We start from the raw sequence: 24,925 nt of genomic DNA, 5'->3' as shown, positions 1-24,925 counted from the left end.
ATAAATCAGTGCAGATGTGATTTTAAACAAGCAGTTTTTTGCATTTATAGTATTATGTGTGGGTGCTGCAACATAATAAGACTCCGAAACTAACGAAACTTCATGCGAAATGCCCCAAACAATACATAAAGTTGATTAAACCTGGCATTTCTTGAATATTCAATAGCATTTAAACATTTTTTCACTTATGCAGCTAGATTGAAAGTGAATCAATAACCAATTTTCATATCAACAACTCTTGATTATATAATTTCTAAACAGCTTTTTGTTTATATATCAGTCACATAGTTGATAACTTAGTGATGCTGTATATTTGAGTGGAAAATAACTATTTTAAAGGATGATGCTAGCAGTCAAAAATGACAAGATTAGTCATTTGCATGTGGCTGCATTCACTTTAAACACTACAAAACTACTAAACAGCTGTCTAAACACAAGTTTCTCCACTATTTTTTTTACTAAGCACACCAGAAAATAGTCTGGTGGCACTTATGAGCATCATAACCAGCGTACCTAACTGTTTAGTAGTTTGGTTAGCTTAACTTGTCATAGGAGCATAGGAAATTGATGTGCTATGCTAACAAGGCTAATTTAGTAGCAGGAGTGATAGCAGGCAACAGTTGGTTGACTTAAAACTAAAAATATTACGTTAAACACCTGGTAAACAGTTAGAAAGAGTGTTAAAATTACTAGATTAAATTAACTCACCTAAGTGTCCAAACTTGGCCGAGAGTCGGCTCCGTCTCCGGCTGAAATTTGGAGATAAAACGCGGCAGTGAAAGTGGCTTTAAACTATAACATTTGTCCGGCGGCAGCTTCGCATGTGAAGTGTCGTTAGCCGGCAGCTAGCTTAAAGGACAGAGGAGTTTTATTTAAAAAAGTAAAATAAAATGCTGCTACGCGGTTCGGCGTCCGCTTTGTGTCCTCGGCTGTATCATCCTCCACTGACTCGTAGCGGATTTTGAAAAGCGGTTGTCGGAGGAAGGGGCGGTGACCAAGAGTCTGAGTGGACGCAGCCCGGGGCCCCGAGGACAGGGGCGGCCCACAGACTCTGCTCCGGGGGGCCACATGGAGCCAGTGGCGTGGGACATAAAAAACAAAAATTATAGCTGAATTTCAGGAAGTTTGTCAATATAAAAGTGTTTTTGTTTTGTTTTTTAAACTACACATAGTAATTATAGTTTTTTGATTATTTTTAAAAATTATTTTCTATTTAACTTTATTTTACAGTTAGTGTCATTTATAGGGTCTTTTTGCTCCAAACTGTCAATTTTTCGGAGCAATTTATGCTCTAATTCATGTTTTATTTGCCAGAAATTTTTATCACATATAATATGGATATTTATAAAGATATTTGTCAAATCATCGTTCTTAAGAACTCTCGTTCTTAACATTTCTTTTTTTCCACCCAAAAATGTTCAAAAATTTCCCAAAAATGCTGAAAATGTGGACATCACAAGTTTCACTGTCAGAATACATGTATATATATGTATATTCACATTTTTAAACTTTAAAACGGGTAAATTTTGACCTGCAGGAGGACACAAGGGTTAATAGGCACCTGTAGTAAACACAGATTTTAAATAATTGTCATGGAAGTATCTTAATGTCGCATCTTTACCTCATGTTAAAGTCAGGTCTTTTCGGCCAAAGATTCGAAGTTTTACTGATATATATGTAATCCCTTTAGACATTTTTATTCATTTTTTTTTTGGAAGATTTTTGCTCTTTTTTTAATATTTACAAGATTGTTTTTCCAAATTTGGGGGATTTTTTAAAATAAAATTTTTAAGGGGAATTTTTAAGAAATTATTGGGATTTTTTTTTCTGAAGGTTTTGCAAATTTTCAGAAATTTGGGGAATTGTTTGGCAGAATTTTGGGATTTTTTCAGAGACAGAAGCAATATTTTTTGGTGCCTGTAACCGAGAACAACAGGAGGGTTAATAAAGCAGATGCCCAAATATCTAAATTTCCACAATAAAAGAAAAAAAAATCTATTTTAGCTTGACAAGAGGGTAAGAAATATAATTTTAAGCATGTTTAGGAGTGTTAATGTCTTAATAATGAAATATAACACAACTATTTAAGCCTACATTGTGTTCATGTCAAAGAACTGCGTTACCCACAATGCCTTGCAGCGCACAGTAGCTGCTGTGTTGATAGCAGTGGCATTACAGAGCCGGTAAGTGTGTTTCTGTCATGCTTCCGTTGTGTGTGTGTTTTTTTTTTTTTTTTGAACATTTAAAGCTTCTTAGCAGAGTTTGTGTCCAGATGTTGGATTTGTTGCACAGCTGTTGTCTTTGTGCTTCTCTGAAAACACGTTTTCACTTCCTGTCTGTGACACAATGCCCTCTTTATGAAACATTTACTGTATCAAATGTGAGTCAGTAGCAGCAGAAGACGCGAGCAGCTGAACGTTGACCTCTTTTCCTCGTGTTTCACAACAGTGGTGCTGTCAGGACGACGGCTCTCCTGGATGTTTCCTGACTTCCTCCGGGCTGAAATTAGGAACCAGGGAGCGCACTGATCTCTACAGAGTGGAAATAGTGTCTGCTGTTTCAGAAATGAAGAGAGTCGTGTCCTTTCTGATCAGTGTCTACCTCTCGGTGCCCGTCGTTCTCTACCTGTTCCCCTGGATACTCGGTCATATCATATTTGCTCACCTGGGTAAGTAAATGTGTTTTCTGTCCCGAGTGTGGATTTAGTTTAAAGCCACCAGATCCCTAGAGTTGTAAAATTTAAATTTGTTTATTTTAGAACAAAACAATGTTAAGCAGACAAAATGTTGTGGTGTATCTCATGATTAATGTTCTCATGTTAATTCATTTTTTTCTATTTGACTCTTATTTTTACCCTGTTTTTCTTTTTGTGTTATTCTTTTTATTGTTTTTATTCTTATTTTTAATATTTTTTCATTGTTATTAATAAAATAATGCTAAGAAGACTGAGTGGGATCGTCTGTGTGACGATTAATGTTTCCCTGTTGATCGGTTTAATCATTAACTTCATTTATTGGATTTGAATCATTGAATTAGTAGCCTACTCATTTATTTACTATTTTTACTGTTACTATTTTTTACCCTTGTTTTTATGGTTTAATGTTTTATTTTCTTTTTATTGTTTTTTGAAATTGAATCATTATTATTACTATTATTATTATTATTATTAGTAGTAGTAGTAGTAGTAGTAGTAGTAGTAGTAGTAATATAATAATAATAATAATAATAACAATTATGTTAATAATAATAATAATAATAATAATAATAATAAAAATTATTATTATTATAATAATATTAATTATTATTATATATTTGAGTAAAAAAGAATTGTGAAATAATGATAATAATATTTTTATATTATTATTATTATTATTATTATTATTATTATACATTTTGGAATAAATAATGCTAAGGTGATAGAGTATCATGACCTGTATGACCAGTAATATTCTCATGTTAATTATTGCAATTATTATTTTATTCTCTTTTACTATTTGAAAATTATTATTATTATTATTATTATTATTATTATTAACCTTGTTTTTGTGGCTTTGCCCTCTATAATCTTTTATTCTACTTATTTGTTTTCCATAATTTTATACGACTTTTTGGATGCTTCTGTTGTTTTTGTATTCATATTCATTGGGCTCACAGTCTGCACAGAGCAGTCAGAACCCTTTCTTATGAGGACCAACTAAATTGGAGAAAAATATTGTAGAAAAAGGGGGAGTATCAGTAGGTTATGCTCTTGAAATATCACTCTAACTGCAGACAAAATTGCAGCCCAGAGGACTTGTTATGATGATTTATTTTCTAAATCTTTTACTGTGTTGAACTCTCTACCTCCAGTTAGTAAGGGCAGCGGTGTCCTCAGATTGACATAAAAAGTGTAATATTCAGACTTTTGTGCATCACTGCAACTAAAAACACTGGTACATAGTGACATTGCGCCATACTGTTATGCATCCCAGTATGAAATGACACACAATAATAAAAATCACACTGGATAAGCTACAAAAATTCACTGACCTTTTGTGTTTTTATCTTCTGCAGCGAGGTTTCCATTCTTCGTGGATCTCAGCCGACCTGAGGACGTCCTGAACCACACCAGTAACTTCTACCTGGACACTGAGGAGGGCGTCTCAGTGGGAGTGTGGTAGGCCGGCTGTGTTGAGTCCATCTTAAGAGCATCACTACTTGAAAACACCACATGCATTCTGTACACAGCTGCACGGACCCCCCTCACAAACCTGCTGTACGTCCTGAAAGACCGTCTGTTTGTGCTGCTCACCTCTTATCGTCTCTCCCTCTCCGTCTTTGTCTCTCGTAGGCACACTCTCCCGGCCAGCCAATGGGAGAAGGCCGCCGGGAGAAGCCCTGAGTGGTACCGGGAGGCCCTGGGAGACGGCAGCCCTGTTATTGTCTTTCTCCATGGCAACGTAGGGACCAGGTGGGATGAGAGCGGTGACACAGAGATCCTTGAATTGATCCTAATAGAGTCTAGTGGGTATTACATGACTGCTCAGGCTTGATGCTCGGGCTTTATCCTGGGAACAATGCATGCTGGGGTTTGTGGGTCAGAAAGAGTGAGTCTGAAAGCCACTTGTTTGTTTGTTTGTATTTATTTATCACTTTCATTTCTGCAGGGCGTTAAAACACAGAGTGGAGCTGGTGAAGGTGAGGTTCGCGTTCCGACAAGGTTTGGTGAATATTTTTGAGTTTGAGCGTCCAGATTTAGATTTTATTTTCTTTTTTTATGTCGTAGGTCTTGAGTTCTACAGGTTACCACGTCTTATCTTTAGACTACAGAGGTAAGAGATCATTTTTACACTAAATACAAACCTAATTCATATGATGATGATAATAATAATAATAACAATAATAATAATAATCATTATTATTAGTGTTAGTATTATTGTTATTATTAGTATCATTTTATCGTTGTATTTTTATTGAATATTATCTGGATTCTTAAATTAATATTTCTAATTATTATATTACTATATTGAATATATTCTTTATATTCTTTATATTTTTTATTTTCTATTTTGAAAATATATTAATTCTTTAATTATTTTTGAAATAATTATATTACTATAATTATTATATTTTCTTACATCTAAACATAGTAAAAATAATAACTAATAATATTTATTATTATTATTATTATTATTATTATTATTATTATCTTATTCTATTTTATATTATTATATTAATATTATATTATCATTAATGGTATACTAGTATATTAATATTATATTATTATTAATATTGTATTATTAATAATTTACTAATTATTACGTTACTCTCTTGATTATATTTTCTATATTCATTACATTTATTCATACTTGTCATTTATAAAATATAATATTAATTATTTTACGTTTTTGTAATTATTATATAACTATAAGTATTGTATTTTTCTAAATCTAATAATAATAATAATAATAATAATAGTTACTATTATTATTATTTTATTATTAATATGATTTTCTTAGTAGAAAATCTTTGTTATAATTTGTAAATTATGCTTAAAGACAACTGATTATACTACATCTGTGATTGCCATTAATTGTGCATTTTTCCTTCAAAATGTCAAATTTGTAAGTTTCGATTTCTGTTTTGGGATTTCTTTGGCGAGGGAAAGAAACACATTATCTCATGCACCCTCCAAATGAGACATTAAGCATTAAAAATGTCCATATTTACAGTAATAACAATGATTTTATGGTCATTTTTTAACATTCTGGGACCATTTTATGTCAAAGGATGATAATCACGCTGGTATTCTTCAGTGTTCCCGGTTAATAATACATCAGAACATAACAAAAAACAGAACAGCAAAGAAGAGCAGAGAGATTCTGAGGGTGTTAATCTGTGTTTTAATGAGGTTTTGGAGATTCCAGTGGGGAGCCCAGTGAAGCAGGGCTGACCAGAGACGCCCTCTATCTGTACAAATGGGCAAAGAAACACAGCGGAGGGAGTTTGGTCTGTCTGTGGGGACACTCACTCGGCACTGGGTCGGTTTTTCTCTCTTTTTGGCCACATTAAACAATTCTCATGACACAAATTGAATTCAAACAGCAGAGAAAGAAGGTTGATTGCAACTGTTCACATATTTTTCCTGCAGAGTGGCAACGAATGCAGCAGTGAAATTACAAGAGCAAGGTGAGTTTTCTTCAACCCTCCTGTTGTCCTGTAGGTCAAAATTGACCCGTTTTAAAGTTTGAAAATGTGGGGGAAAAATATATTTTCACCGTGAAACTTCAGATGTCCACATTTTTAACATTTTTGGGAAATCTTTGAACATTTTTTGGTGTTAAAAAAATGTTAAAAATGTTTCTAAAGAACATTCACAAAAATCTACCAAAATCCAGCGAAATTCACTTCATTTTGGTTGATTTTTAGTGAATGTTCTTAAAGAAAATATTAGAAGTTTAATTGATATACATGGAATCACTTTAGATATTATTAGGATTTTATTGGAAGATTTTTACTCATTTTTTGAAAATATTTACAAGAATTTTCTTGCCAAATGTGGAGGATTTTTTAAAATGAAATTTCTCAGGAAAACTTTTCAGGAATTATTGGAATTTTCTTCTTGAAGGTTTTGCAAATTATCTGAAATTTGGAGAATTTTTTTGCTGAACTTTTGGATTTTTTTCAGACAAGCAAACAATATTTTTTGGTGCCTGTAAATTAGGACAATGGGAGGGTTAAACATACATATGGTATTAATATTTATAACTGATTAACATCCTTTAACCTCTTGAGACCTGAGCTTTTGTTGGGCTTGCACTTTAGATTTCTTCTAATTGTTTGGGATGAGGAGCAACCAGTAAACATAAATGTAGAAAATCTAATGTGTGATAATTGTGTTTCTTATATTTTTATATTATATGTAATATTTTATTTGCATTGCTGTTATAATTATTGTTGGTAATATTCAATTTTTTTACTATTGTTATTATTATTTTTATTATTGTCATTATTATGAACAATACAATCTCTTTGGGGAAAAACATGTCCACATATGTGGATGTCAGGTCCTAAGAGGTTAAAGACTGTGTTTGGATGTACAGACTGTGTTTAGACTGACTGCAACTGACTTCCTGCCATTTACTCCACAATAAAACATGCTGCAGTCATAAATACTAACTGTACCAGCCTCTACATTTAAATTTAGTGCCCAACCCATCCCTCATATTTGGTGTTTTTCATCATGTGTACCTCACTGTCTTTGACTTTAGGTTCTGCAGTCGAAGCTATAATCCTTCAGGCTCCGTACACAAGAATAGGAGAAGTTGTAACCAACCATCGGATCACGAAGGTGAGGCCAGATGTCACATTTTAGTCCATCTGAAGCCCCCAAAACACAGCAGTGCTCATTTTGTCTTGTTTCTAAAGATGTGAAAATGGTACAGTAAATGTTTATGGGGGAAATTACTGTCGATTTTTAACTACACTAAATAATGAAGACAAGAATGCTCATGTTTTACTTCTCAGCAGTATTTAATTCTCCTTTTGGCTGCTGCAAATGAAACCAGAAGTACAGTGTGACACATTTAACTAATGAAGCCACAGATGAATATAGTTGCAGTGTATTTAAATAATTTCAACTCATTTTATTTTAAATCATCAGGGACCCTCTGCTCAACCATTCCTGATTTGCTTGAACCTTTTTTCATCATAAATTATGCATATTTAAAATAGTATCTATGGAATTTTAGCTTTCTATATCAAGTACTTTAGAAAATATATGTATTTCTTACAACTCCACACAGTTTTGGCACATTTCTTGACATATGATGTTTTATTTGAAAGATATCTCAGGAATTTTTAAAGATAAAAGTCATTTTTGAGCACACATGAACCAAAAAATGAATAATACAGAACTCAGAGAGTGATATTTCCTGAACATTACATAGTTTAAGGTCATGATAATACAAAAGAACACACATGGAATGCTTTATAATATGAAATATTGAATACACAAAAGAAAAGAAAAGCTTTTTAAATTGAACTTTCATCACTGATTAAGCAGGCGTGACAATTTCTAACACAAAAACAAGATTTTTCTGGACAACCTGATAGAGTTCTGGATTTTTAAAACTACATATTGCAGATTCGGAGTCAATGACATGATATAATCAAATATAATGTCAAATTTCAATATGTAAGAAAACGTGTGGAAAGCAGGTAACAGGTCATTTTTTTAGAAAAAATCTCTTTCTTGATATATAAAACTAAAATTTCACAAATACCTTTTTCAGTATCTATATTTTAATGCCACAAAAATTCAACACAAATCAGAGATGGTCAAGCAGAAATGGCTGAAAAATGCTGAAAAACCAGGATAATTTTAACCACTGAATCAACATGAAATAGCTAACCTATTGTTTTTAGGCTGGTTTTTATCATGCAGACACTTTTGTTCTGCATATATTTATATTTTATTACAGTACACAGGATATTGCAACATACTTCTGCTCATTTTTTGTTTTTGTTTTCCAGCTGTACCTGTTCCTTCCAGGATTTGAGAGTTTGGTTTGGTACCTAATGGAGAAGAACAACATAGAGTTTGATAACGCTAAAAAGTAAGTGCGGTAGCTTCTGTTGATTACTATTTTATTAACTCCATCTGAGACGACGATCATGTATTTCTGTCCTACCTTTGTGCAGTTTGCAGACACTGACCAGCCCACTTCTTATTCTGCATGCAAAGGATGACAAACTTGTTCCGCATCACATGGGTCTGAAGGTACAGTGGGTTCTCTCTCTTCCTCTGCATTCAGACTAATTTCCTTGCGGATATTATGTCCGCCTTTTCTGAGATACTTTGTTGTCTGCAGCTGCACCAGATCTCCCTCCAGGCTCGGGAGAAACTCAACACAGATGCTCCCGTTGAAATGATCTCTTACGATGCAAATCTTGGAATCTCCCACAGCAAGGTCTACTTGGATCCCAATTTGTCAGATGTGGTTAGGTGAGTTAGAACAGCTTACTGAATTTATTTTAATGGAGTCAGTCATACTAAAAAACGGGCTCCTGCTGTTTGTCTAACAATTGCCTTGGGTTTTATCTGCTTAAATATATTTTTGGTGCCATCAAGGGAAACTCTGCAGCACCAAAATGATCAGAATTGAAAATAAATGTATATTCTGGGGAGTTTAATTGAGGCATAAAGACAATTTTGCATCATTCTACCTCAATTTATCATTTTTTCAAACATTTAGGCCTACTGGAGTGGTTTCACCGATCACACTTGCTCAATGATTGTCCTAATATTAGCCATAAATTCAAAAAAATGATCATGTCAATAATGTTTTTCTCATAACGAATGCCTCTGACTGGCACCATACTCTGTATTTTCAAAGCTCCATTTGGTTCCAGTCACTAAACAAAACATTCAGCCTCCTAGGGTGAAAAATAAAGGTTTCATAGTCGGTAGAATACTGCAATAGACAGAAGCATTGACATTTTTGGCCAATTTTACACTATCATATAACTGGTTTGTATTATTTTATCAAAGCACTATTGATGATCAAATGCACATATCAATGAGCCTGCAAACTTTCAGGACTCTAACTGCAATATTTCTCAAACACAAAAATCGACATGACCCCACATTCTTTAAGGATTTTTAACTCAAAAACGAATGTTACCTACGAGCCCAGATTTTACATATGGTCAACTCCATCAATATTCACCACTTTTAAAAAAAAATCTGTCAAGCTGAAGATGGTGGGGCATGGGGCACTTGTGAATTGAGGCAGAGTGAACCTGTTGTTGTTTAAATGGCAGGAAAATGTGTAGATTTCTGTCAAACAAGGTAACAGACTCGTTGCCTTAACTCGATGCAGACGATCATGTTTACTTCGCACCAAAAGTAAATGTTACTTTTGTCTGTATTTCTTTTGTTTTGTTTGCAGGAAGTTTCTAGAAAACTTGAGGCAGTAAAGCGGCATTCCTTCCTCTGGATTCCTTTTGTCAGCTGTCATTGCATATTTTGTGAAATAATGGCCAAATTCCAGTTCAAACTGTTTATTTTTTACCATAAAAATGCACATATGTACTCTGAAACTTCCAGTTTTGCGAATAAATACTAGAAATACTATCAAGTATAGTCAGGTTTGTGTTTTAGTAATGCCACATAAAATCGCAGGAATGTAATATGAAAAATTCACTTCCCAATTTGTCAGATGTGGTTAGGTGGGTTAAAACTGTTAATAATCAAGTTTTAGAATCAGTTTTATTGAAAAACTGACATCTGCCGTTTGTCTAAAAGTAAATCAGGGTTTTTCCTGCATAGACATGCTTTCGGTGCCATTAAGACACGTTCCCCAGCACCAAAATCATAATTATTGTGAAAAAAAATTATATTTGGGGGGTTTGATTGGGGCATAATAGATGATTTCTGTCAAACAAAGGTAACAGATTCATTGCCTCTCACTCTACGCAGACGATCAGGTTTACTACACACCGAAATAATCTTTACTTCATCAGTGTTGAATCTGTTTTGTTTTTGCAGAAAGTTTCTGGAAAACTGAATTTTACCACAAAAAGGCACATATGTCGTCTGAAACTTGAAATAAAAGCACTTCACATTGTATTGCACTTTTTGTTTTTATTTCAACACTGGGAAGAACAACTGTAGATCACAAATGTTGAATTAAGTTCTGCAATAAGTTCTAGAAATACTTAATATAAACAGGTTTGTCCCTCCGTAATGCCACATGAAGTTGCAGGAATGTAATATTAAAAAAATCTGTTTATTCAGCTACACTGTGACCCAGATCCTACTGGGCTCCTGAAACTGTCTCCCATCCTATGCTCCAGGAATGTTAAATATGGAAATTACTCTTAAATATCTGAGCCTGCACAGTGACTTTACTGCATGTATTGGTGCTTAATAGCTGTAACAGTGCTTTGAGAAGAAGAGGAAAAATGTGCCCTTGAAAAAGTTGAGCCTTGTGTTACCTGACGGTTTAAATGGAACAGTTAATACAGCGTAAACATGAAGGCAGCCTCACATTTTCTTCAGAGCTCTGGCGGTTTCTTCGATGGCTTCTCGGGGCTCGCTGGGCGGTGGGATCTTCAGGTCGGTCGGCTCGACGCCCCAAACCTCGGTGGCGTACTCTGTGATGGTTCTGTCGCTGGAGAACTTTCCTGTCGCTGCAATGTTCTTGATCACCATCTTCGTCCACTCCTTTGGATTCTATAGCAGGAAGAACATCATAATTTTATTTCAGGTTGAGTATTTACTTTGGTAGGCTTGTCTTGTTGATTTAATAGTCATTTTCTTGAGCTTGAGATTTGGGTTTTTTTTCTGGCTAAATTTTTTGGTGGTTCTTTATAACAGAAAAGGAAAGAAAAGATGGGAATGGAGAAAGATGCAAAGGAAAGAAAAGACAAGACAAGAAAAGAAAGCAAGAAGAGAGAAACAAACAAGAAAAGCACTCAGATATCGCAGTACTCTAAGTCTGCTCAGCCATTTTGGACGAATGAAATCTTGAAAAAAATTTGCGATCCGTAGAGGTCAATTTGTAGTAGGATCGCAATCATGGGTGTTCATTTGTAGTCATAGAGTGCTGCTATCTTGAAATGATACAGAAATCCTCAACAAATCCGTAGATCCAGACTACAAGCCGTATCACTGCCAAGATATAAGCAATTGGTCCTTGTGTCATTTCTGACCTTCCCTGAAAATTTCATCCAAATCCGTGAGTCTTTTTTTGAGTAATGTTGCTAACAAACAGAATAACAGATGGACGGACGGACAGGCAAACGTCGATCGTCACATAACTCTACCATGTTTCTTGGCGGAGTAATGAAGGAAAAGAATGTAAGAAGGAAAGGAAAGGAAAATAAAGAAAAGGAAACAAAATAAAGGAAAAGAATGGAATACCACAAACCATGAGTATTTGCAAACATAGTGGGCTCCTGTTTTGTCTGGAAATGTTACCTGGTAGAGTTTGCTGACTTTTTCTTGGCATTTCACGTAGTCTTCAAAGTCTGCAAACACTTTGAAGCTAAAGAAAAACAGAAAGATGGATATAAATAAGTCATGTGAATCAGTACGTCTGACAACTTGAACTCAACAGTTGAAAATGTGACTTACCGGTCGTGTTTGAAGAGCATGTTGGTGAGGTCTTTGAAAAGCTCCGGATTTTTGGGGCTGAAAAATCCACTCGTGATCTGATCCATGACTTGTTTCAGCTCAGGGATTTTCTTGTAATACGACATGGCGTCATATCTAACAAAGAAAAAAATAAAGATAAGTTTAAAATCATCCATAATAGATTATATCAAGTCTACAAAAGAGACTCCTTTACCCTTTCTTGTCCATTTCGGCTACATCCTCCACCCTCATGCCGAAGATGAAGAGGTTCTCCTCGCCGGCCTCCTCAGCCATCTCCACGTTTGCTCCATCCATGGTGCCGATGGTCAGAGCTCCATTCAGCATGAACTTCATGTTTCCTGTTCCTGAAGCTTCTGTGCCGGCGGTGGAGATCTGCTCTGACAAATCTGTGGCAGGAATCACTGGGGAAACGCAAAGAAAACGCATTTAATAGTAAAATAACTCACATCGTGCTCTACTTTAAATGGAACACATGGTACCTTTCTCTGCTAGGGACACTCTGTAGTTCTCCAGGAAAATGACCTTCAGCTTGTTTCCCACCACCGGGTCGTTGTTCACCACGTCAGCGACAGAAGTGATCAGTTTGATGATCATCTTTGCCATGTGATACCCAGGAGCAGCCTGCAGAGGGCGACAACGCACGACTCGAATACTGGCCTTTAAATTCATTTAAATCTGTGTTTTTTGTGAAGTTTGCTTTGCTACCTTTCCACCGATGATCACAGTTCGTGGTACAAAAGGTGCACTGGGGTTCTTTCTGATGCCTTGGAAACAAGAAAGAAGATAATAGATGCAGAAACACATTTAAACTCAGGTCTTGGACTTTAACTTAGATTTTAAAAACTACTGCAATCAGCTACAATAACAATAATACATCAAATTTATATAGCGCTTTTTCGGATACTCAAAGACGCTTTACAAGACAGACAGATCCTTTAAACATGACTAGAAGAGGACATATGAACTACATTTTGCTATGAAGCTACACATAATTAATCCTAGACACACTCACTAGCTCTGATCCACTGTAAACACATATTAGCTGGCATCAAAATACCCTGCATGTTGCAAAGAACATGCCCTCCTTTTCATCACTGAATGGAAAATTCCCACAGCCGACTCAAACTGCAGCATTCTTCATGTTTGTTTTAACTTGCTTGGAGCACAGCTGGGCGGGGAATGTTCACATCACATCCCATCAGGACATGTCATATTGTGTCACGTAAATTATCGCTCAGACAATCAGGTCTGTGCTGACTTATGAAACCTCTTGGCTGAAACACATACGGTTGTACATGGTGATGATGTGCAGGCAGTTGAGGACCTGCCGTTTGTACTCGTGGATTCTCTTGACGTGGACGTCAAACATGGAGGATGGGTTGATCTTCACCCGGTACTCTTTCTCCAGGTACTGGGCGAATTTCACCTTGTTGTCCTGTGTGTGAGAAACCCAGAATTATGTGATTTGGCAATAAATTAGTCATTGATGTGAAACCGCTGAATCAGTGGTGAGTCCCGTCTGGACATGCATGAGGTTAAAGCTGCACAATGCAATGTTGCAATGCACAACTTTATCAGATTGTTGTTTCTTAGCCTGCTATGACGTGCAGAAATAATAAAAAGGTGGCAGATGTAGTTTTTCAATCAGGTTTAAATGCATGGTGCAGCAGGAACATTAAGAACACACGTTATCATGCAGTCATTAGTAACACGAACAAAGGGACTCCAGCCCTTTATCAGTATAAATAAAGTGTTTTCATGTCAGCATGTCATGATTTCTAACTATCATTTCAGTTTTCTGTCAAATTAGCTGTCAAGGAAAACAGAAATACATCTTTTTCTTCAGTAAAACTACAAAAATACTAACAGCAAAACCTTCTACAATCATACATATGACCTTATTATATTGCTAGTATGTATGCAGCATTGTTTAGACAGCACCTTTCCATATCTGTGGTTGAGATGGATTTAGTTAATCTACTTTAAATACACTTATTTCAGTCCTCTGGTTTCTGAATTAGGAGTCAGGGCTTTCAAGGAGCCACAAGAGGAGGTAAAATTATTGAATACAAAAACAAGACAAAGTTGCAGAAAAAATGTGGTACTTTCTCAAGTATTGTATAGTTTACCCAGTTTATTAAAGGAAACCAATTGGGAAGTTTAAAGGGAACATTCTCTTTTAATCTTGACCAAGAAGTTCTATTTATTAGTTGAAATTGTAGAAAAATCACAACTAGATATTTTCCCTAAATTATGCAGCAGCCCTACAGTGTATTCAAGTAAAGTACAAGTACCTCAAAAATGTTTTTAATCGCAGTACTTGAGTGAATCCACTCAGTGTTTTTGCACCAACGCTCTGCACTCTACCTGCTTCACTTTAGAGACGTCACGGATGAAGGCAGCATCTTCCACAAAGTCACTGAGCTGCTGCAGCTGGCCCAGGTCCTTCACATATTCCTCCCCGATGACCTGAAAGGTCACAAGAAAGAAAAATAAATTGACAATGTGTATTCAAATTCACAAAATATATATTTGAAGAAGCTGAGTGTCTGTGTAAGAAGTAGGAAGAGAAAGCTCTGCAAAGATTCCATGATATGACAGAAGAGGAATGTATTAGTAAAGATTTAGGTTCATTAACATTACGCTGTCTCTCGGCAACGGATTATGTGTTTACTGCAGCTCAGACAGACCTCAGCTATGAGCTCAGCCAGTCCAGGGTTGCAGAGGAGCAGCCAGCGTCTGGGAGTGATGCCGTTGGTTTTATTCTGAAACTTCTTTGGTTCCAGTTCACTGAAATCACGAAAGCTGCAAGAGAGGAAAATGTTCCATAGATGACATATAATGATCATCAAGTATTTATCTCCTTAACAGAGAAACACGTCTTGCTTCATTTTTGTGTGCTACAAACAAAAATATACTACAGCTGAAGATTGTTGCTACCTGGTTGGTTCCTGACTGAAGTAGTTCAGGTTCACCAACATATAATATCTGAAAGATTTTGGAGATGTATGTAATCTCTTAGTGTGGTTTGGATGTATTTTGTTTCACATAACCATTGGCTTCCATTAACTTTCATAAATTATTTGGCAAACCGTTGAAACATCCTTCACATTTGCATTAATACAGATTTTTGAGATTTTAAAAATGTCTTTTTGGGGGTGACTCAGTCCTACCTTTTTTGACAACTTTGAGTGTAACTGCAGTCAAATGTGCAACAAATATTCAAGATTCACACATTAGATGCTAACAATGCTAGCATTCTAAAATGGTAAATGGTCTGTATTTATATAGCGCTTTACTATACCTGAAAGATACCCAAAGCGCTTTGCATGATACGTCACATTCACACATTCACATACTGACAGCGGAAGCTGCCATGCAAGGCGCTAACCATGACCCGTCAGGAGTTTGGTGTTTTGCTCAGGGACACCTCGACATGAGCTCTCCGGGCCAAGGATCGAACCGGCAACCCTCCAGTTGCAAGACGGCCACTCTACCCACTCTTCCCATGCCCCCCCCCAAAAAAAAGCAGGACTTCGCATTTATTTAATGCACAGAAAGAAAAAAATCTAAATTTCTTTCATTCTAACCATCAGTATTTTAAACTCTGAGTGTTCTTTGTATCTGACAAACCGTCAACTCAGCCATTGATTTCCAAAATTTTGTGAACAGAGACTTGAAATTGTCCTTGAAAAGCATGTTTGCAGGAATTTTGTGCATGTTAGTCTGTCACCATAGTAATGAAGTCAAAGTACAGAGTGATTTGAAAAGGCTGCGCTGCATTACCACATACTGATAATGTATATCTGACTAAAAATGCAACTCAAGAAGAGATTAGTGGACTCTGGAATAGTAGAAACTTGTTTGCAAAAGGTGAATGCAAATAAACTATTAAATACTTGTACCAAATGCTCTAAAATCTGCAAAAAACACTGCTGTGGTTCCTTCTATGCTGAAGAACCATACTTTCTGACTGTTTGTTCAGTGTATTTGCATCTTGGTTTCTGCCTCTGAGGGTTTCATCACACCGAGTGCGTAACACAGCTGATGATTCAATCCTGTGGTAACATATGAGGCCACACTCATGTAGCAACTAGCGTTTCAGTCGTCTGCTTGAGCGTCTCAGCTTCAGTTTGCAAAGTTTTCTTCTTTGTGATGATGCAATTTTCTAACAGCTTTTTGTTGTAATGATGTTTGAAATGCTTTTTGTTTTCATGACGCCATTTCATGATCGCCACAGTTTGGTTTCTTGGAGTTTTGATGTCTAGCATTTTAATTCACCCACATCAGCGGGAGGCTTACACTTCAGTCTTGATGATGTTGGAGTGTATCTCAGCGACTCCGTTGACAGCGTGAGATCCCACAATGCACAAATGGGCCATGTTCACCCTCTTGCATCCGTCTTCTTCAATCAGGGACATTTTCCTCAGTTTGTCCATATCTTTTGGGAAGAGAGCTGCAATCCTCTGCAGAAACAAAAGAAACATCTTTAGGGCATGTTGAAGAAATGCACCCAAAGCCCTCTCGTGAAGTTTGCTGTAGTGGGGTGTTTATTTGTATTCTGGTATACGGTGAGCTTACTGAGTCCGTGAAGCTAAATCAACCAAGAACATTTACTGAATAAAACATTTTATACAGCTGGTCAGTCAGTTGGGAGGGGACAGTATATAAAACAAACAAAAAAGAATAGTGGACAGTTTGCATAATTACTGACAAAGGGTAAGAGAACAAAAGGTGATTGAAACAAGAAGTCTGGTAAGTGAGAAACGCTAAGACATGAGGGGTCTTCTGGCAGTTGCAAATACAAAAGGTAAGATAATTATGAATAGCAATGGGTAATGAAATGAAAGAGTGACTGTACAAAAAGAAAAAGATGTGCTATTTCTTCATCATGACGTCTTTCTGCTTTCCTGTCTGGCATACGTACGTCGAGGTGGACCTGGTTGATCTGGTAGATGATCTGCAGGTGTCTGGGCAGGAGATTCTCCAGCAGCTCCACCGGCCAACGCTCCAGAGCCTCGGGGAGGACAGTGTGGTTGGTGTAGGCGAAGGTACGTCTGGTGAGGTCCCAGGCCTGCAGAGGTGGTTTATTATGTGACTCACTCAACATCAGACTTGGCGTTAACTACACACGATGTCAATTCTTTTTTGATAGTGTTCTTTTAGCCTTTTAAGAAACAGCATCTATCTGCTAGGATTATCTCTTAACCTGGTAGACAACCTTCCCTGCGGAACCCAATGCAATACTAGATTGTGTGTTTTTGAGGTTTTATTCTCCTATATGCTACTTGTCCATCACCCACCGTGTCCCAGTCAAGTTTCTCGATGTCCACGAAGATTCTCATCAGCTCAGGGATGGCCATGGCTGGATGAGTGTCATTCAGCTGGATGGCAACCTGAAAAGCAAGATATCCTGTATTAACATGGCAACTATGACCAAGGGCGTCAGTTTGTTTTTAAAAGTGGGGGGGATGGAGACCACAGCACTTTGAGAAAATGTCGAAGAACGGCAGCAAAATGCTACAACGTGGGCTCGAACTCACAACCACCGCACCAAAAGCAGAGGCTCAACCTGTTGAGCTATCAGTACATACAGATAGAGAGGTCTGTGGGCCGCTATAGTACTAATTCTCCCGGGCCAAAATTTTGCCTCTGGTCGGACCTTCCACTTGGCACGGGCGCAAATTTAGCATCTGCACGTTTTTTTAAACATCACGAAGGTGTGCTGCGTGTCTGTGCAACTCTCAGCCGAGTGCGGATGGTGCGTTCAGGAGCGTTGGAATTTTCTATACTGCTGAAAATAACTGGGTTTACAACGGCTTACATGTGAAGAATTTGAATGTGTTAGAGACAAAATGACCCCTGACAAAAAGTGGGGGGGACACGTCCCCACCGTCCCCCCCTAAACTGACACCTATGACTATGACTATGAAACAGCTTTAAAAGTCTGTTGTACACGGCGATGATTCCTCGAGACACTTGATGGAAATTTCATTCTACTGTTACAAGGTAAAATGGCAACTATAAAAAAGGTCCATGAAGTTTACTTCAGTAGAAGCAGCTGTGAAATTAGCATAACCAGAGGGGGATTTAGGTGTATAAAATCTGTGAATTTAAGGCATTTGTTGCTCAATATTTGCCTTGTTCTTGCATCATTATATTGTATGTCTGTAGGATTTCTCATTTAGTGACGCTGCTTCGATGAACTTAGCTGTCAGGGAAATAATGCTAATCTTTTCAGTAGATGTTTCTGTTGAACTTGTTCTGCTTCACTGTTCTCCAACATTAAAACATGATTTTCTTGTCTTTCTCTTTAACTAGTTTGGTCACTGCTACGCTGGTTTTTGCAAAAAAGCGTAACTGGCACCTCGCTGCTAGCAAGTGAAGTGAGGTACTAAGACGCTATCACATCTCCTTCTCCTGTAGATGGCTGATTTTGAGGCTTACTTTGTCTGGGAAGCTCTCAAAAGAAGTGCGACTGGTGGAGCCTTTCTTGGCGGTCTTGAAGCGGCGGATGATGTCTTGGAGTGTGGCCGCCACGACAAAGTACTCCTGCTTCAGACGGAGTTCTTTTCCTTCAAAGAACTACAGCACATTAACATAATTAATGATGGAAATTATAATGGACATTAGAAAAAATATTGTTCAAACAAAATGTGGATACCATTGCAGACTGGGATATCTAGGTAGTGATGTCAAAATACTTGACTTACATTGTCATTTGGGTAGAGCACACGGGAGATGTTTTCTGCCAGATTTCTGTCCAGAACAGCCTGGATGTAATCTCCAACATTAACTACAGACACATAAAATAATATTTTAAATTAAAGATACATATATGTCAAAGAGGAAGCAACTGCAGGATTGTAGTTGTTTAGCAATCCAGATATCTTGTTGCATGTTGCAGCAGTTTCCTTTAGTTTTGCAAAGATTTTCTGTTGAGACCTTAAAGGGAAATGCAAAAGCTGTGTTGCAAAAGTGGATTTTCTTTTTACACAAGATATTAAACTGCCTCCAACACTCACAGTCCCTCAGGTTGAAGTCATTTGGGGCGCGGGCCGACCACAACCTCATGGTGTTTACGGTGTTGTTCATGTAGCCAGGAATGGGGGTGTCGTAGGGCATCGCCAGAACCACCTGAACAAACAAAAAAAAGAGTCACTGGGCTGACAAGAAATTGGATATGCTCTTAAAGCATTTTAAACCAGAAATCAATGGCATGTAGGACAGTGTTCTGACTTGTCAGGTAGACTCACATGACCCTTTTAAAAAACACCATCTCTCCATCTTATTTAACACTTAATTCTGTAAAATTGGATATGAACAAAATATTTCTTCCGTTCTAATGTGAGTGTTTTCAGGCAAATTATATTTGGACCCATTAGTCCATTAGTTCTGTAGCCTATATTATACAATCCGTCTATTACTTAGTTGTTTCAGCTGTAATCCAAAGTGAGCTAACACTTTCACCTTGTTAACTAGCTATTTTAGCTTTATCCATGTTTAGCTAACAGCTACAACCTTTCATCTGTACTGTATGCTTATAATTTCAACTATCCATACCTTCAGCTAACAAATTCAATTGTTCACAGTATTTTCAGCTCACAAATTCAACTTCGAGACATACTTTTAACCAATAAATTTAATTCTTAGCCATGATTATAGCTACCAGATCCAACTGATTATGTCATGTCATGCTTTTAAGCATAAATTCCAGCTTTAGCCACACATTTAGTTCAAAATTGTAACTGTTAGCAAAACTTTTGGTGAATAATTTCAATTTCTAGCATATCTTTAGCCAACAATTTCAACTGCTAGCCATAGTGTCAGCCAATAAATTAAATTGTTCACCATGATGATAGTTAACAGATCCAATTGTTCATGTCATGTAATGCTTTTAAGTATAAATTCTACCTTAAGACACATCTTTAGCTAAAAATTTCAAATGCTAATACTTCTAGCCAATTGGTAGCCATGATCCATGAGCTAACAGACATAACTGTTCATGTCATGCCACGTTTTCAAGCATAAAGTCTAGCTTAGCAATTGTAACTGTTGGCAATGTCTTGAGCTAACAATTTCGTCTGGTCTAACTTTTAGCTAACAAGTTCTACAACTAGCCATACTTTAAGCTAGTATTTTCGACTAGTAGACACACTTTTTGTAATCATTTCCACTTCATTTCCAATATTAAGTTGTAGTTTCTGTTTTTTCAAGTGAGTTGCACTCAATACCCCCTGGGGTATTTACTATTAGTTGGCAGTGTGCTAGCACTTTCCAGTAAACACATATTTGAATGAATTCTTAATATCATCTTGTGTAGTTATGAAGAAGTTCAATGTATCTGAACCACATGCTCCAGTCACAAGAAGTTGCAGCATTGGTAATAGCTCTTTTTCTTTCACTTCTTTGTTTGACAGTTCAGTCTTCCTGTTCAGCTTCATGTCAGTTTCCTCGTAGCCATTAAAAAAATCACAAGTGGGAGTTTTGGTGTACATAACGTGAATTTAGTCTTGGTTTGTGTTAGAACAAAACAGAGGCTTAAATAGAATCTTTCTCAATTTTAAGATAGTTGGTGCAACATTATTGTAACCAAGATTTAATCTGGTTTATTGAGTTTATTGCTGAACTACACCTCTACAAGGCAGAAGCAAGCAATGTCTTGCATGTTTTACCTGATCAGTAATTCAGTACCTGAGTGTCAACCCATTTGGAGCCATCACTGGTCTGTTCCACTCGTCCATAGAAGTGAACCGGCAGCATGTACTCAGGACGGGCCTTCTCCCAGGGGTTCCCATGCCTCAGCCAGTCGTCAGCCTCCTCCACCTACAGCATGTCAATGAAGTTAAGCATTCAAATCAGAAAAGTCATTGAACAAGAGACTACAACTCTGCCTAATCTGATCTATTTATTCCATAGCCTGAGGTAAGAAAAGACTTCCGATGTGTGAAGTCATTTGAGTTTTATCAAGTCTGATCGTGCATTATATTTTGTGGTAAGTAACTAACTTTCACTAGCAGCAGGAATTAGACCTGCAGGTTCATGCAGCCCTGTGAAAAAAACCCAAGTCTGTTTCTAGTTCAGTGTTCAGGAGTACGTTTACACTGTGGGGCTTGAACTGCAAATAACCAGCAGAATTCAAAAGGGCAAAAGGGCAAAAGGGCAAAAGGGTTCTAGTTTTGGAATCCCTTATCACAGCATGTTTAGTTTGCTTTTTTCATCTAAAAACCAACCAATGCCAGACTTTACCAGTAACTTGCATCACCCCAAGCGCCACTGAAGGGTGCTGACCACTAGCTGATGTCCTGTTAATGATTAGCTTGTGATGTATTCTGACCCAATTTGTTTCTACTTTGGCCCATTAACAAGGTGAAAGATAAGAGAGGACCTATGAACTCCAATGAGAGAGAAAGCTGCAGCTAAATCTAACTACTTTACACACACAAAAAAAAATGTATTTTATGTACCTGCCAGCCATCTCTGATCTTCTGGTTAAAGATGCCATATTCATATCGAATGCCATAACCATATGCTGCAAGACCCAAGGTGGCCATTGAATCCAAGAAGCAGGCTGTGTGCAGAATAAATAGTCAGAAATGGACATAAAATCAGAAATAATGTGAGATTTAGAGGAAAAATTAGAAAGAGAGTGAAACTTTGTGGTGTTGCTGAGTGTTCACGCAGTGTTTCTGTAGCTCCAAATTGCTTCAAATGTTCAATGGGCACACAGAGTTATTTGGTGGAGAGCTGCCAACACAGTCTGGACACTATAATGGTGTATTGTTGCATTCAAGATAAAGTGTGTGCATGCCAAGTAACCGGTGTTTCACGCTTTGGCCTGTTTGAGGACAAACATTTTGTGCTTTAATGTAGATAATTACTCAATTTAGTTATTTAAACAATTATCTAATTAAAATCATTCAATTACAAAGATAATTGGGTGATTTCATCTTCAGTAGCATTTTACCTGCCAGTCGGCCCAGACCTCCGTTCCCCAGCCCTGCATCCTCCTCCATCTCCTCCAGCTCCTCCATGTCCAGGCCGAGCTGCAGCACAATAATTAAAAACAGCAGCAGTCATTACTTGTGCTTGCTAAACTTTATTTGCTGTTGATGCCTCTATAAACCAACCTGGTAGATGGATTCATCGCAGGCGTTCTGCAGCCCCAAGTTGATCATCGTGTTCTGGAGCGTCCTGCCCATGTAGAACTCCAGAGACAGATAATACACCCTCTGGACAGGTGAAAGAAAGGCAGGCATTTTTCATATTTTTGCACAGAATACATCTTTTTGCAGATTTGATAGATCAGGATTAACTGAAATTAAAGTGTTTTGTCTTATTGGGCCTTAAAGGTGCAGAAAATGCACGATAGTAGCTTGAAATGAATGAACAGGGCAAACATTTTCCTGCATGAAACAGCAGAGTAAACATGATGCAATGACCTAAAAATACAGCACCTAAGTGACATGTGGAAACGTTTAATGAAACAAGGAACAACAAGAACAAATGTGGGCTCGTCTGTAACAACAAAAACAAGCTATGCAGGCAATAAAAAGCATTTTGAACAGGAAATTGCAAGATTCTTACAGACAAAAAAGGCTTGCTTCATCATATTTTTTTCAGAAAGGCAACATATTTACGGTAGATGATTTTGCAGAAAAAGGCAAACATAGAGACACTTTGAACCTTCATATAGTGGGTGTATTTTCACAGTCTGATCTTTACCTTTGGGTCTGCTTCATAGTAAAACTGCTGTGTTCTGATCCACCTCCCCACCAGATGATCTCTCACAGTGTGGGCCAGGGCAAAGTAATAATCCCTGGGTGTCGCAATGTTTCTGTCTTTCACCAGAGTGAAGTGCAGGTGTCGGTTGAAGCCCTTCTTCAGCTCTGCGACATTCTCCACTCCCACAATCCCCCTGATGCTGATCTGCTTGCGCTTCTCCTGGTCGGTGAGTGGTTTCGCCATGCTGGTTCAGGAAAAGTTTGATCCTGAGTTACTGAACTTTTTCTACCTGGAAGTGAAGCCGAGAGATGACAGGGTGCCAGTTTTCATGCAGAAGTCTCCTCCTCAGGCTGGTTTTCATTGGTCAGTGCAGGGGGAGGGTGTTTCCCAGGATGGCCCCTGCTGAGCTGCAGAGCAGAAGGAACACAAACAGCACAGATACAGAATGAATGGTTCACTCAGTGTTTAGCCTGACATGGTTTTACATGATATGAATTCATAGTTCAATTATACTTGGTTTCTCAAAATGTAAAAAAAAACATGCGTTATGTTAACTCTCAGAATATAACTAAAGATAAGTTGGGAAATTTGCAGTATCCAAGGGGACAGTGCAAAAAAATGTAGGGACATCTGTCAAAAACAAATTCTGTATTTGGGGCATGGCACGGGCCGTCTGTGTGTGTGTGTGTGTGTGTGTGTGTGTGTGTGTGTGTGTGTGTGTGTGTGTGTGTGTGTGTGTGTGTGTTGAATATTTAAATTTTTTTAAAAGCTGAGAAGCTGAGGGCACCTGCTTGATACTGAGGGCGAGGGGCAGGTGCTCTACCACCATCTAGTGTCTATCTGTGCTCACCACTGCAAAAGGCTTCTCACCAAGGCAGGAGGGTGAACAGAGGAGGTATCCTCACTGGTGAATGTGATGTGGGCCAGCTCAGCATCCAGCTCCTGCGTCTCCCCATCACTCTCATTCACCTCATCAACCTCTTCTGGATCAGGCTACCCAGGCTGAACCACCTCCTCCTCGGGACCAGGTCCTCGTTGACCATGTCCTGCAGAGAGAAGGCTCTGGATTCCCCCATGCTCTGGCTGAAGAGGTACTCCAGCCCAAGCAGCTCGTTGGAAGAGACAGCAGCAGGGGCTGCCCTGTTCATTCCTCGAGGACACTTCAACGAGTAGCTCCACACTCCAACAGGGCGCCACACAAAGACAGGGCTCCGGGAAAAGAGCTGTGGAGCTATTAATTCTGTGTCGTCACCTGACCATGGTGGAAGATCAGATTTGGAGGTCCTTGCTGATGGTAAATGGTCTGTATTTATATAGCTTTACTATACCTGCAAGGTACCCAAAGCGCTTTACGAGATACGTCACATTCACCCATTCACCCATTCACACACTGATGGCAGAAGCTGTCATGCAAGGCGCTAACCACGACCCATCAGGAGCAATTAGGGGTTCGGTATCTTGCTCAGGGACACCTCGACATGAGCACGACAGGCCGAGGATCGAACCAGTAACCCTCCAGTTACAAGACGGCCACTCTACCCACTGATCCATGTCGCCCCTGATCAACAAATGCATTGTAAATATTTAGATCAGTTACATTACATCATCAGTTTTTACTTACCAACAGCAAACAAAAACAATTTGTTACAGTGATTAAAATATTGTTATTTTGAAAAACTTTCCAGTTGTGCTCTTCCTTTGTCATAACACTTACTTGCTCCTTGTCATTAATATATTGCCGGAATCTTTTTATCTGCACTGTTAGCAGAGATTAATTCCACAGCAATTCTGGCATGGACACCCAGTGCTAGACTGGAATAATTTCAGTACAGTGGGGCATCAGTCCTCTTTGACTGGAACCATTTCATCCCTCTTAATAAGACAGGCAACAACAAGGGCGCCAAAAACGGTCCATCAACAACAACACCCCTCACTGGCTCATTTTCATGACATCATGAAGAAAGGTCCATTTCCACAAATTGAGAGCACACGTTTCATGTCAACATGCACGCTTGTGATACGGGTCACGGGCGTGTTCAACCACCTCCTCACAGAACT

The 24,925-nt window shown here is 37.9% G+C and overlaps 3 protein-coding genes across 5 annotated transcripts in view; 1 reads left to right on the top strand and 2 right to left on the bottom strand.

Annotated features, from left to right (window-relative positions):
• nin (ninein (GSK3B interacting protein)) overlaps nt 1-4,135 on the bottom strand; it is a 38,928-nt gene extending 34,793 nt beyond the window's left edge. Inside the window, exon 1 of one of the 2 annotated variants that reach the window (XM_051958994.1) lies at nt 4,030-4,135. In XM_051958994.1, coding sequence (XP_051814954.1) covers nt 4,030-4,065 — 36 coding nt within the window. In that variant the 5' untranslated portion in view covers nt 4,066-4,135. Of the gene's footprint in view, nt 1-708; nt 964-4,029 lie in introns of those variants that run through there. The other variant, XM_051958997.1, reaches the window with a different exon arrangement.
• On the top strand, nt 2,119-10,612 carry LOC110953241 (lysophosphatidylserine lipase ABHD12). 2 transcript variants are annotated; one of them, XM_051959035.1, is made up of 13 exons: nt 2,119-2,183; nt 2,449-2,668; nt 4,054-4,156; nt 4,331-4,450; nt 4,647-4,677; nt 4,766-4,811; nt 5,891-6,020; nt 6,131-6,168; nt 7,251-7,330; nt 8,515-8,597; nt 8,683-8,761; nt 8,853-8,986; nt 9,933-10,612. In XM_051959035.1, exons 2-13 carry the CDS (start codon nt 2,566-2,568, stop codon nt 9,958-9,960), a joined length of 975 nt encoding a protein of 324 aa, XP_051814995.1. In that variant the 5' UTR covers nt 2,119-2,183; nt 2,449-2,565; the 3' UTR covers nt 9,961-10,612. The 2 variants fall into 2 exon arrangements, with proteins under 2 accessions (XP_051814995.1, XP_022052834.1); XM_022197142.2 differs by lacking the exon at nt 2,119-2,183 and having other exon boundaries at nt 2,287-2,668.
• On the bottom strand, nt 10,608-23,125 carry pygl (phosphorylase, glycogen, liver). The gene is made up of 20 exons (XM_022197141.2): nt 22,868-23,125; nt 22,273-22,374; nt 22,110-22,188; nt 21,610-21,713; nt 20,837-20,968; nt 19,168-19,279; nt 18,856-18,938; nt 18,590-18,727; nt 17,446-17,538; nt 17,070-17,216; nt 16,445-16,608; nt 14,833-14,947; nt 14,510-14,611; nt 13,430-13,577; nt 12,848-12,906; nt 12,622-12,763; nt 12,336-12,543; nt 12,122-12,256; nt 11,966-12,032; nt 10,608-11,218 (listed from the first exon to the last, which is right to left on the bottom strand). The coding sequence occupies exons 1-20, from the start codon at nt 23,108-23,110 to the stop codon at nt 11,030-11,032; spliced, it is 2,562 nt and encodes an 853-aa protein (XP_022052833.1). The 5' UTR covers nt 23,111-23,125; the 3' UTR covers nt 10,608-11,029.
• Nucleotides 23,126-24,925: the final 1,800 nt, after the last annotated feature.

Source organism: Acanthochromis polyacanthus, chromosome 1, assembly GCF_021347895.1.
Source record: "Acanthochromis polyacanthus isolate Apoly-LR-REF ecotype Palm Island chromosome 1, KAUST_Apoly_ChrSc, whole genome shotgun sequence".
Lineage (NCBI taxonomy): Eukaryota > Metazoa > Chordata > Actinopteri > Pomacentridae > Acanthochromis > Acanthochromis polyacanthus.
This window is presented reverse-complemented; position numbering and strand designations above follow the sequence as displayed.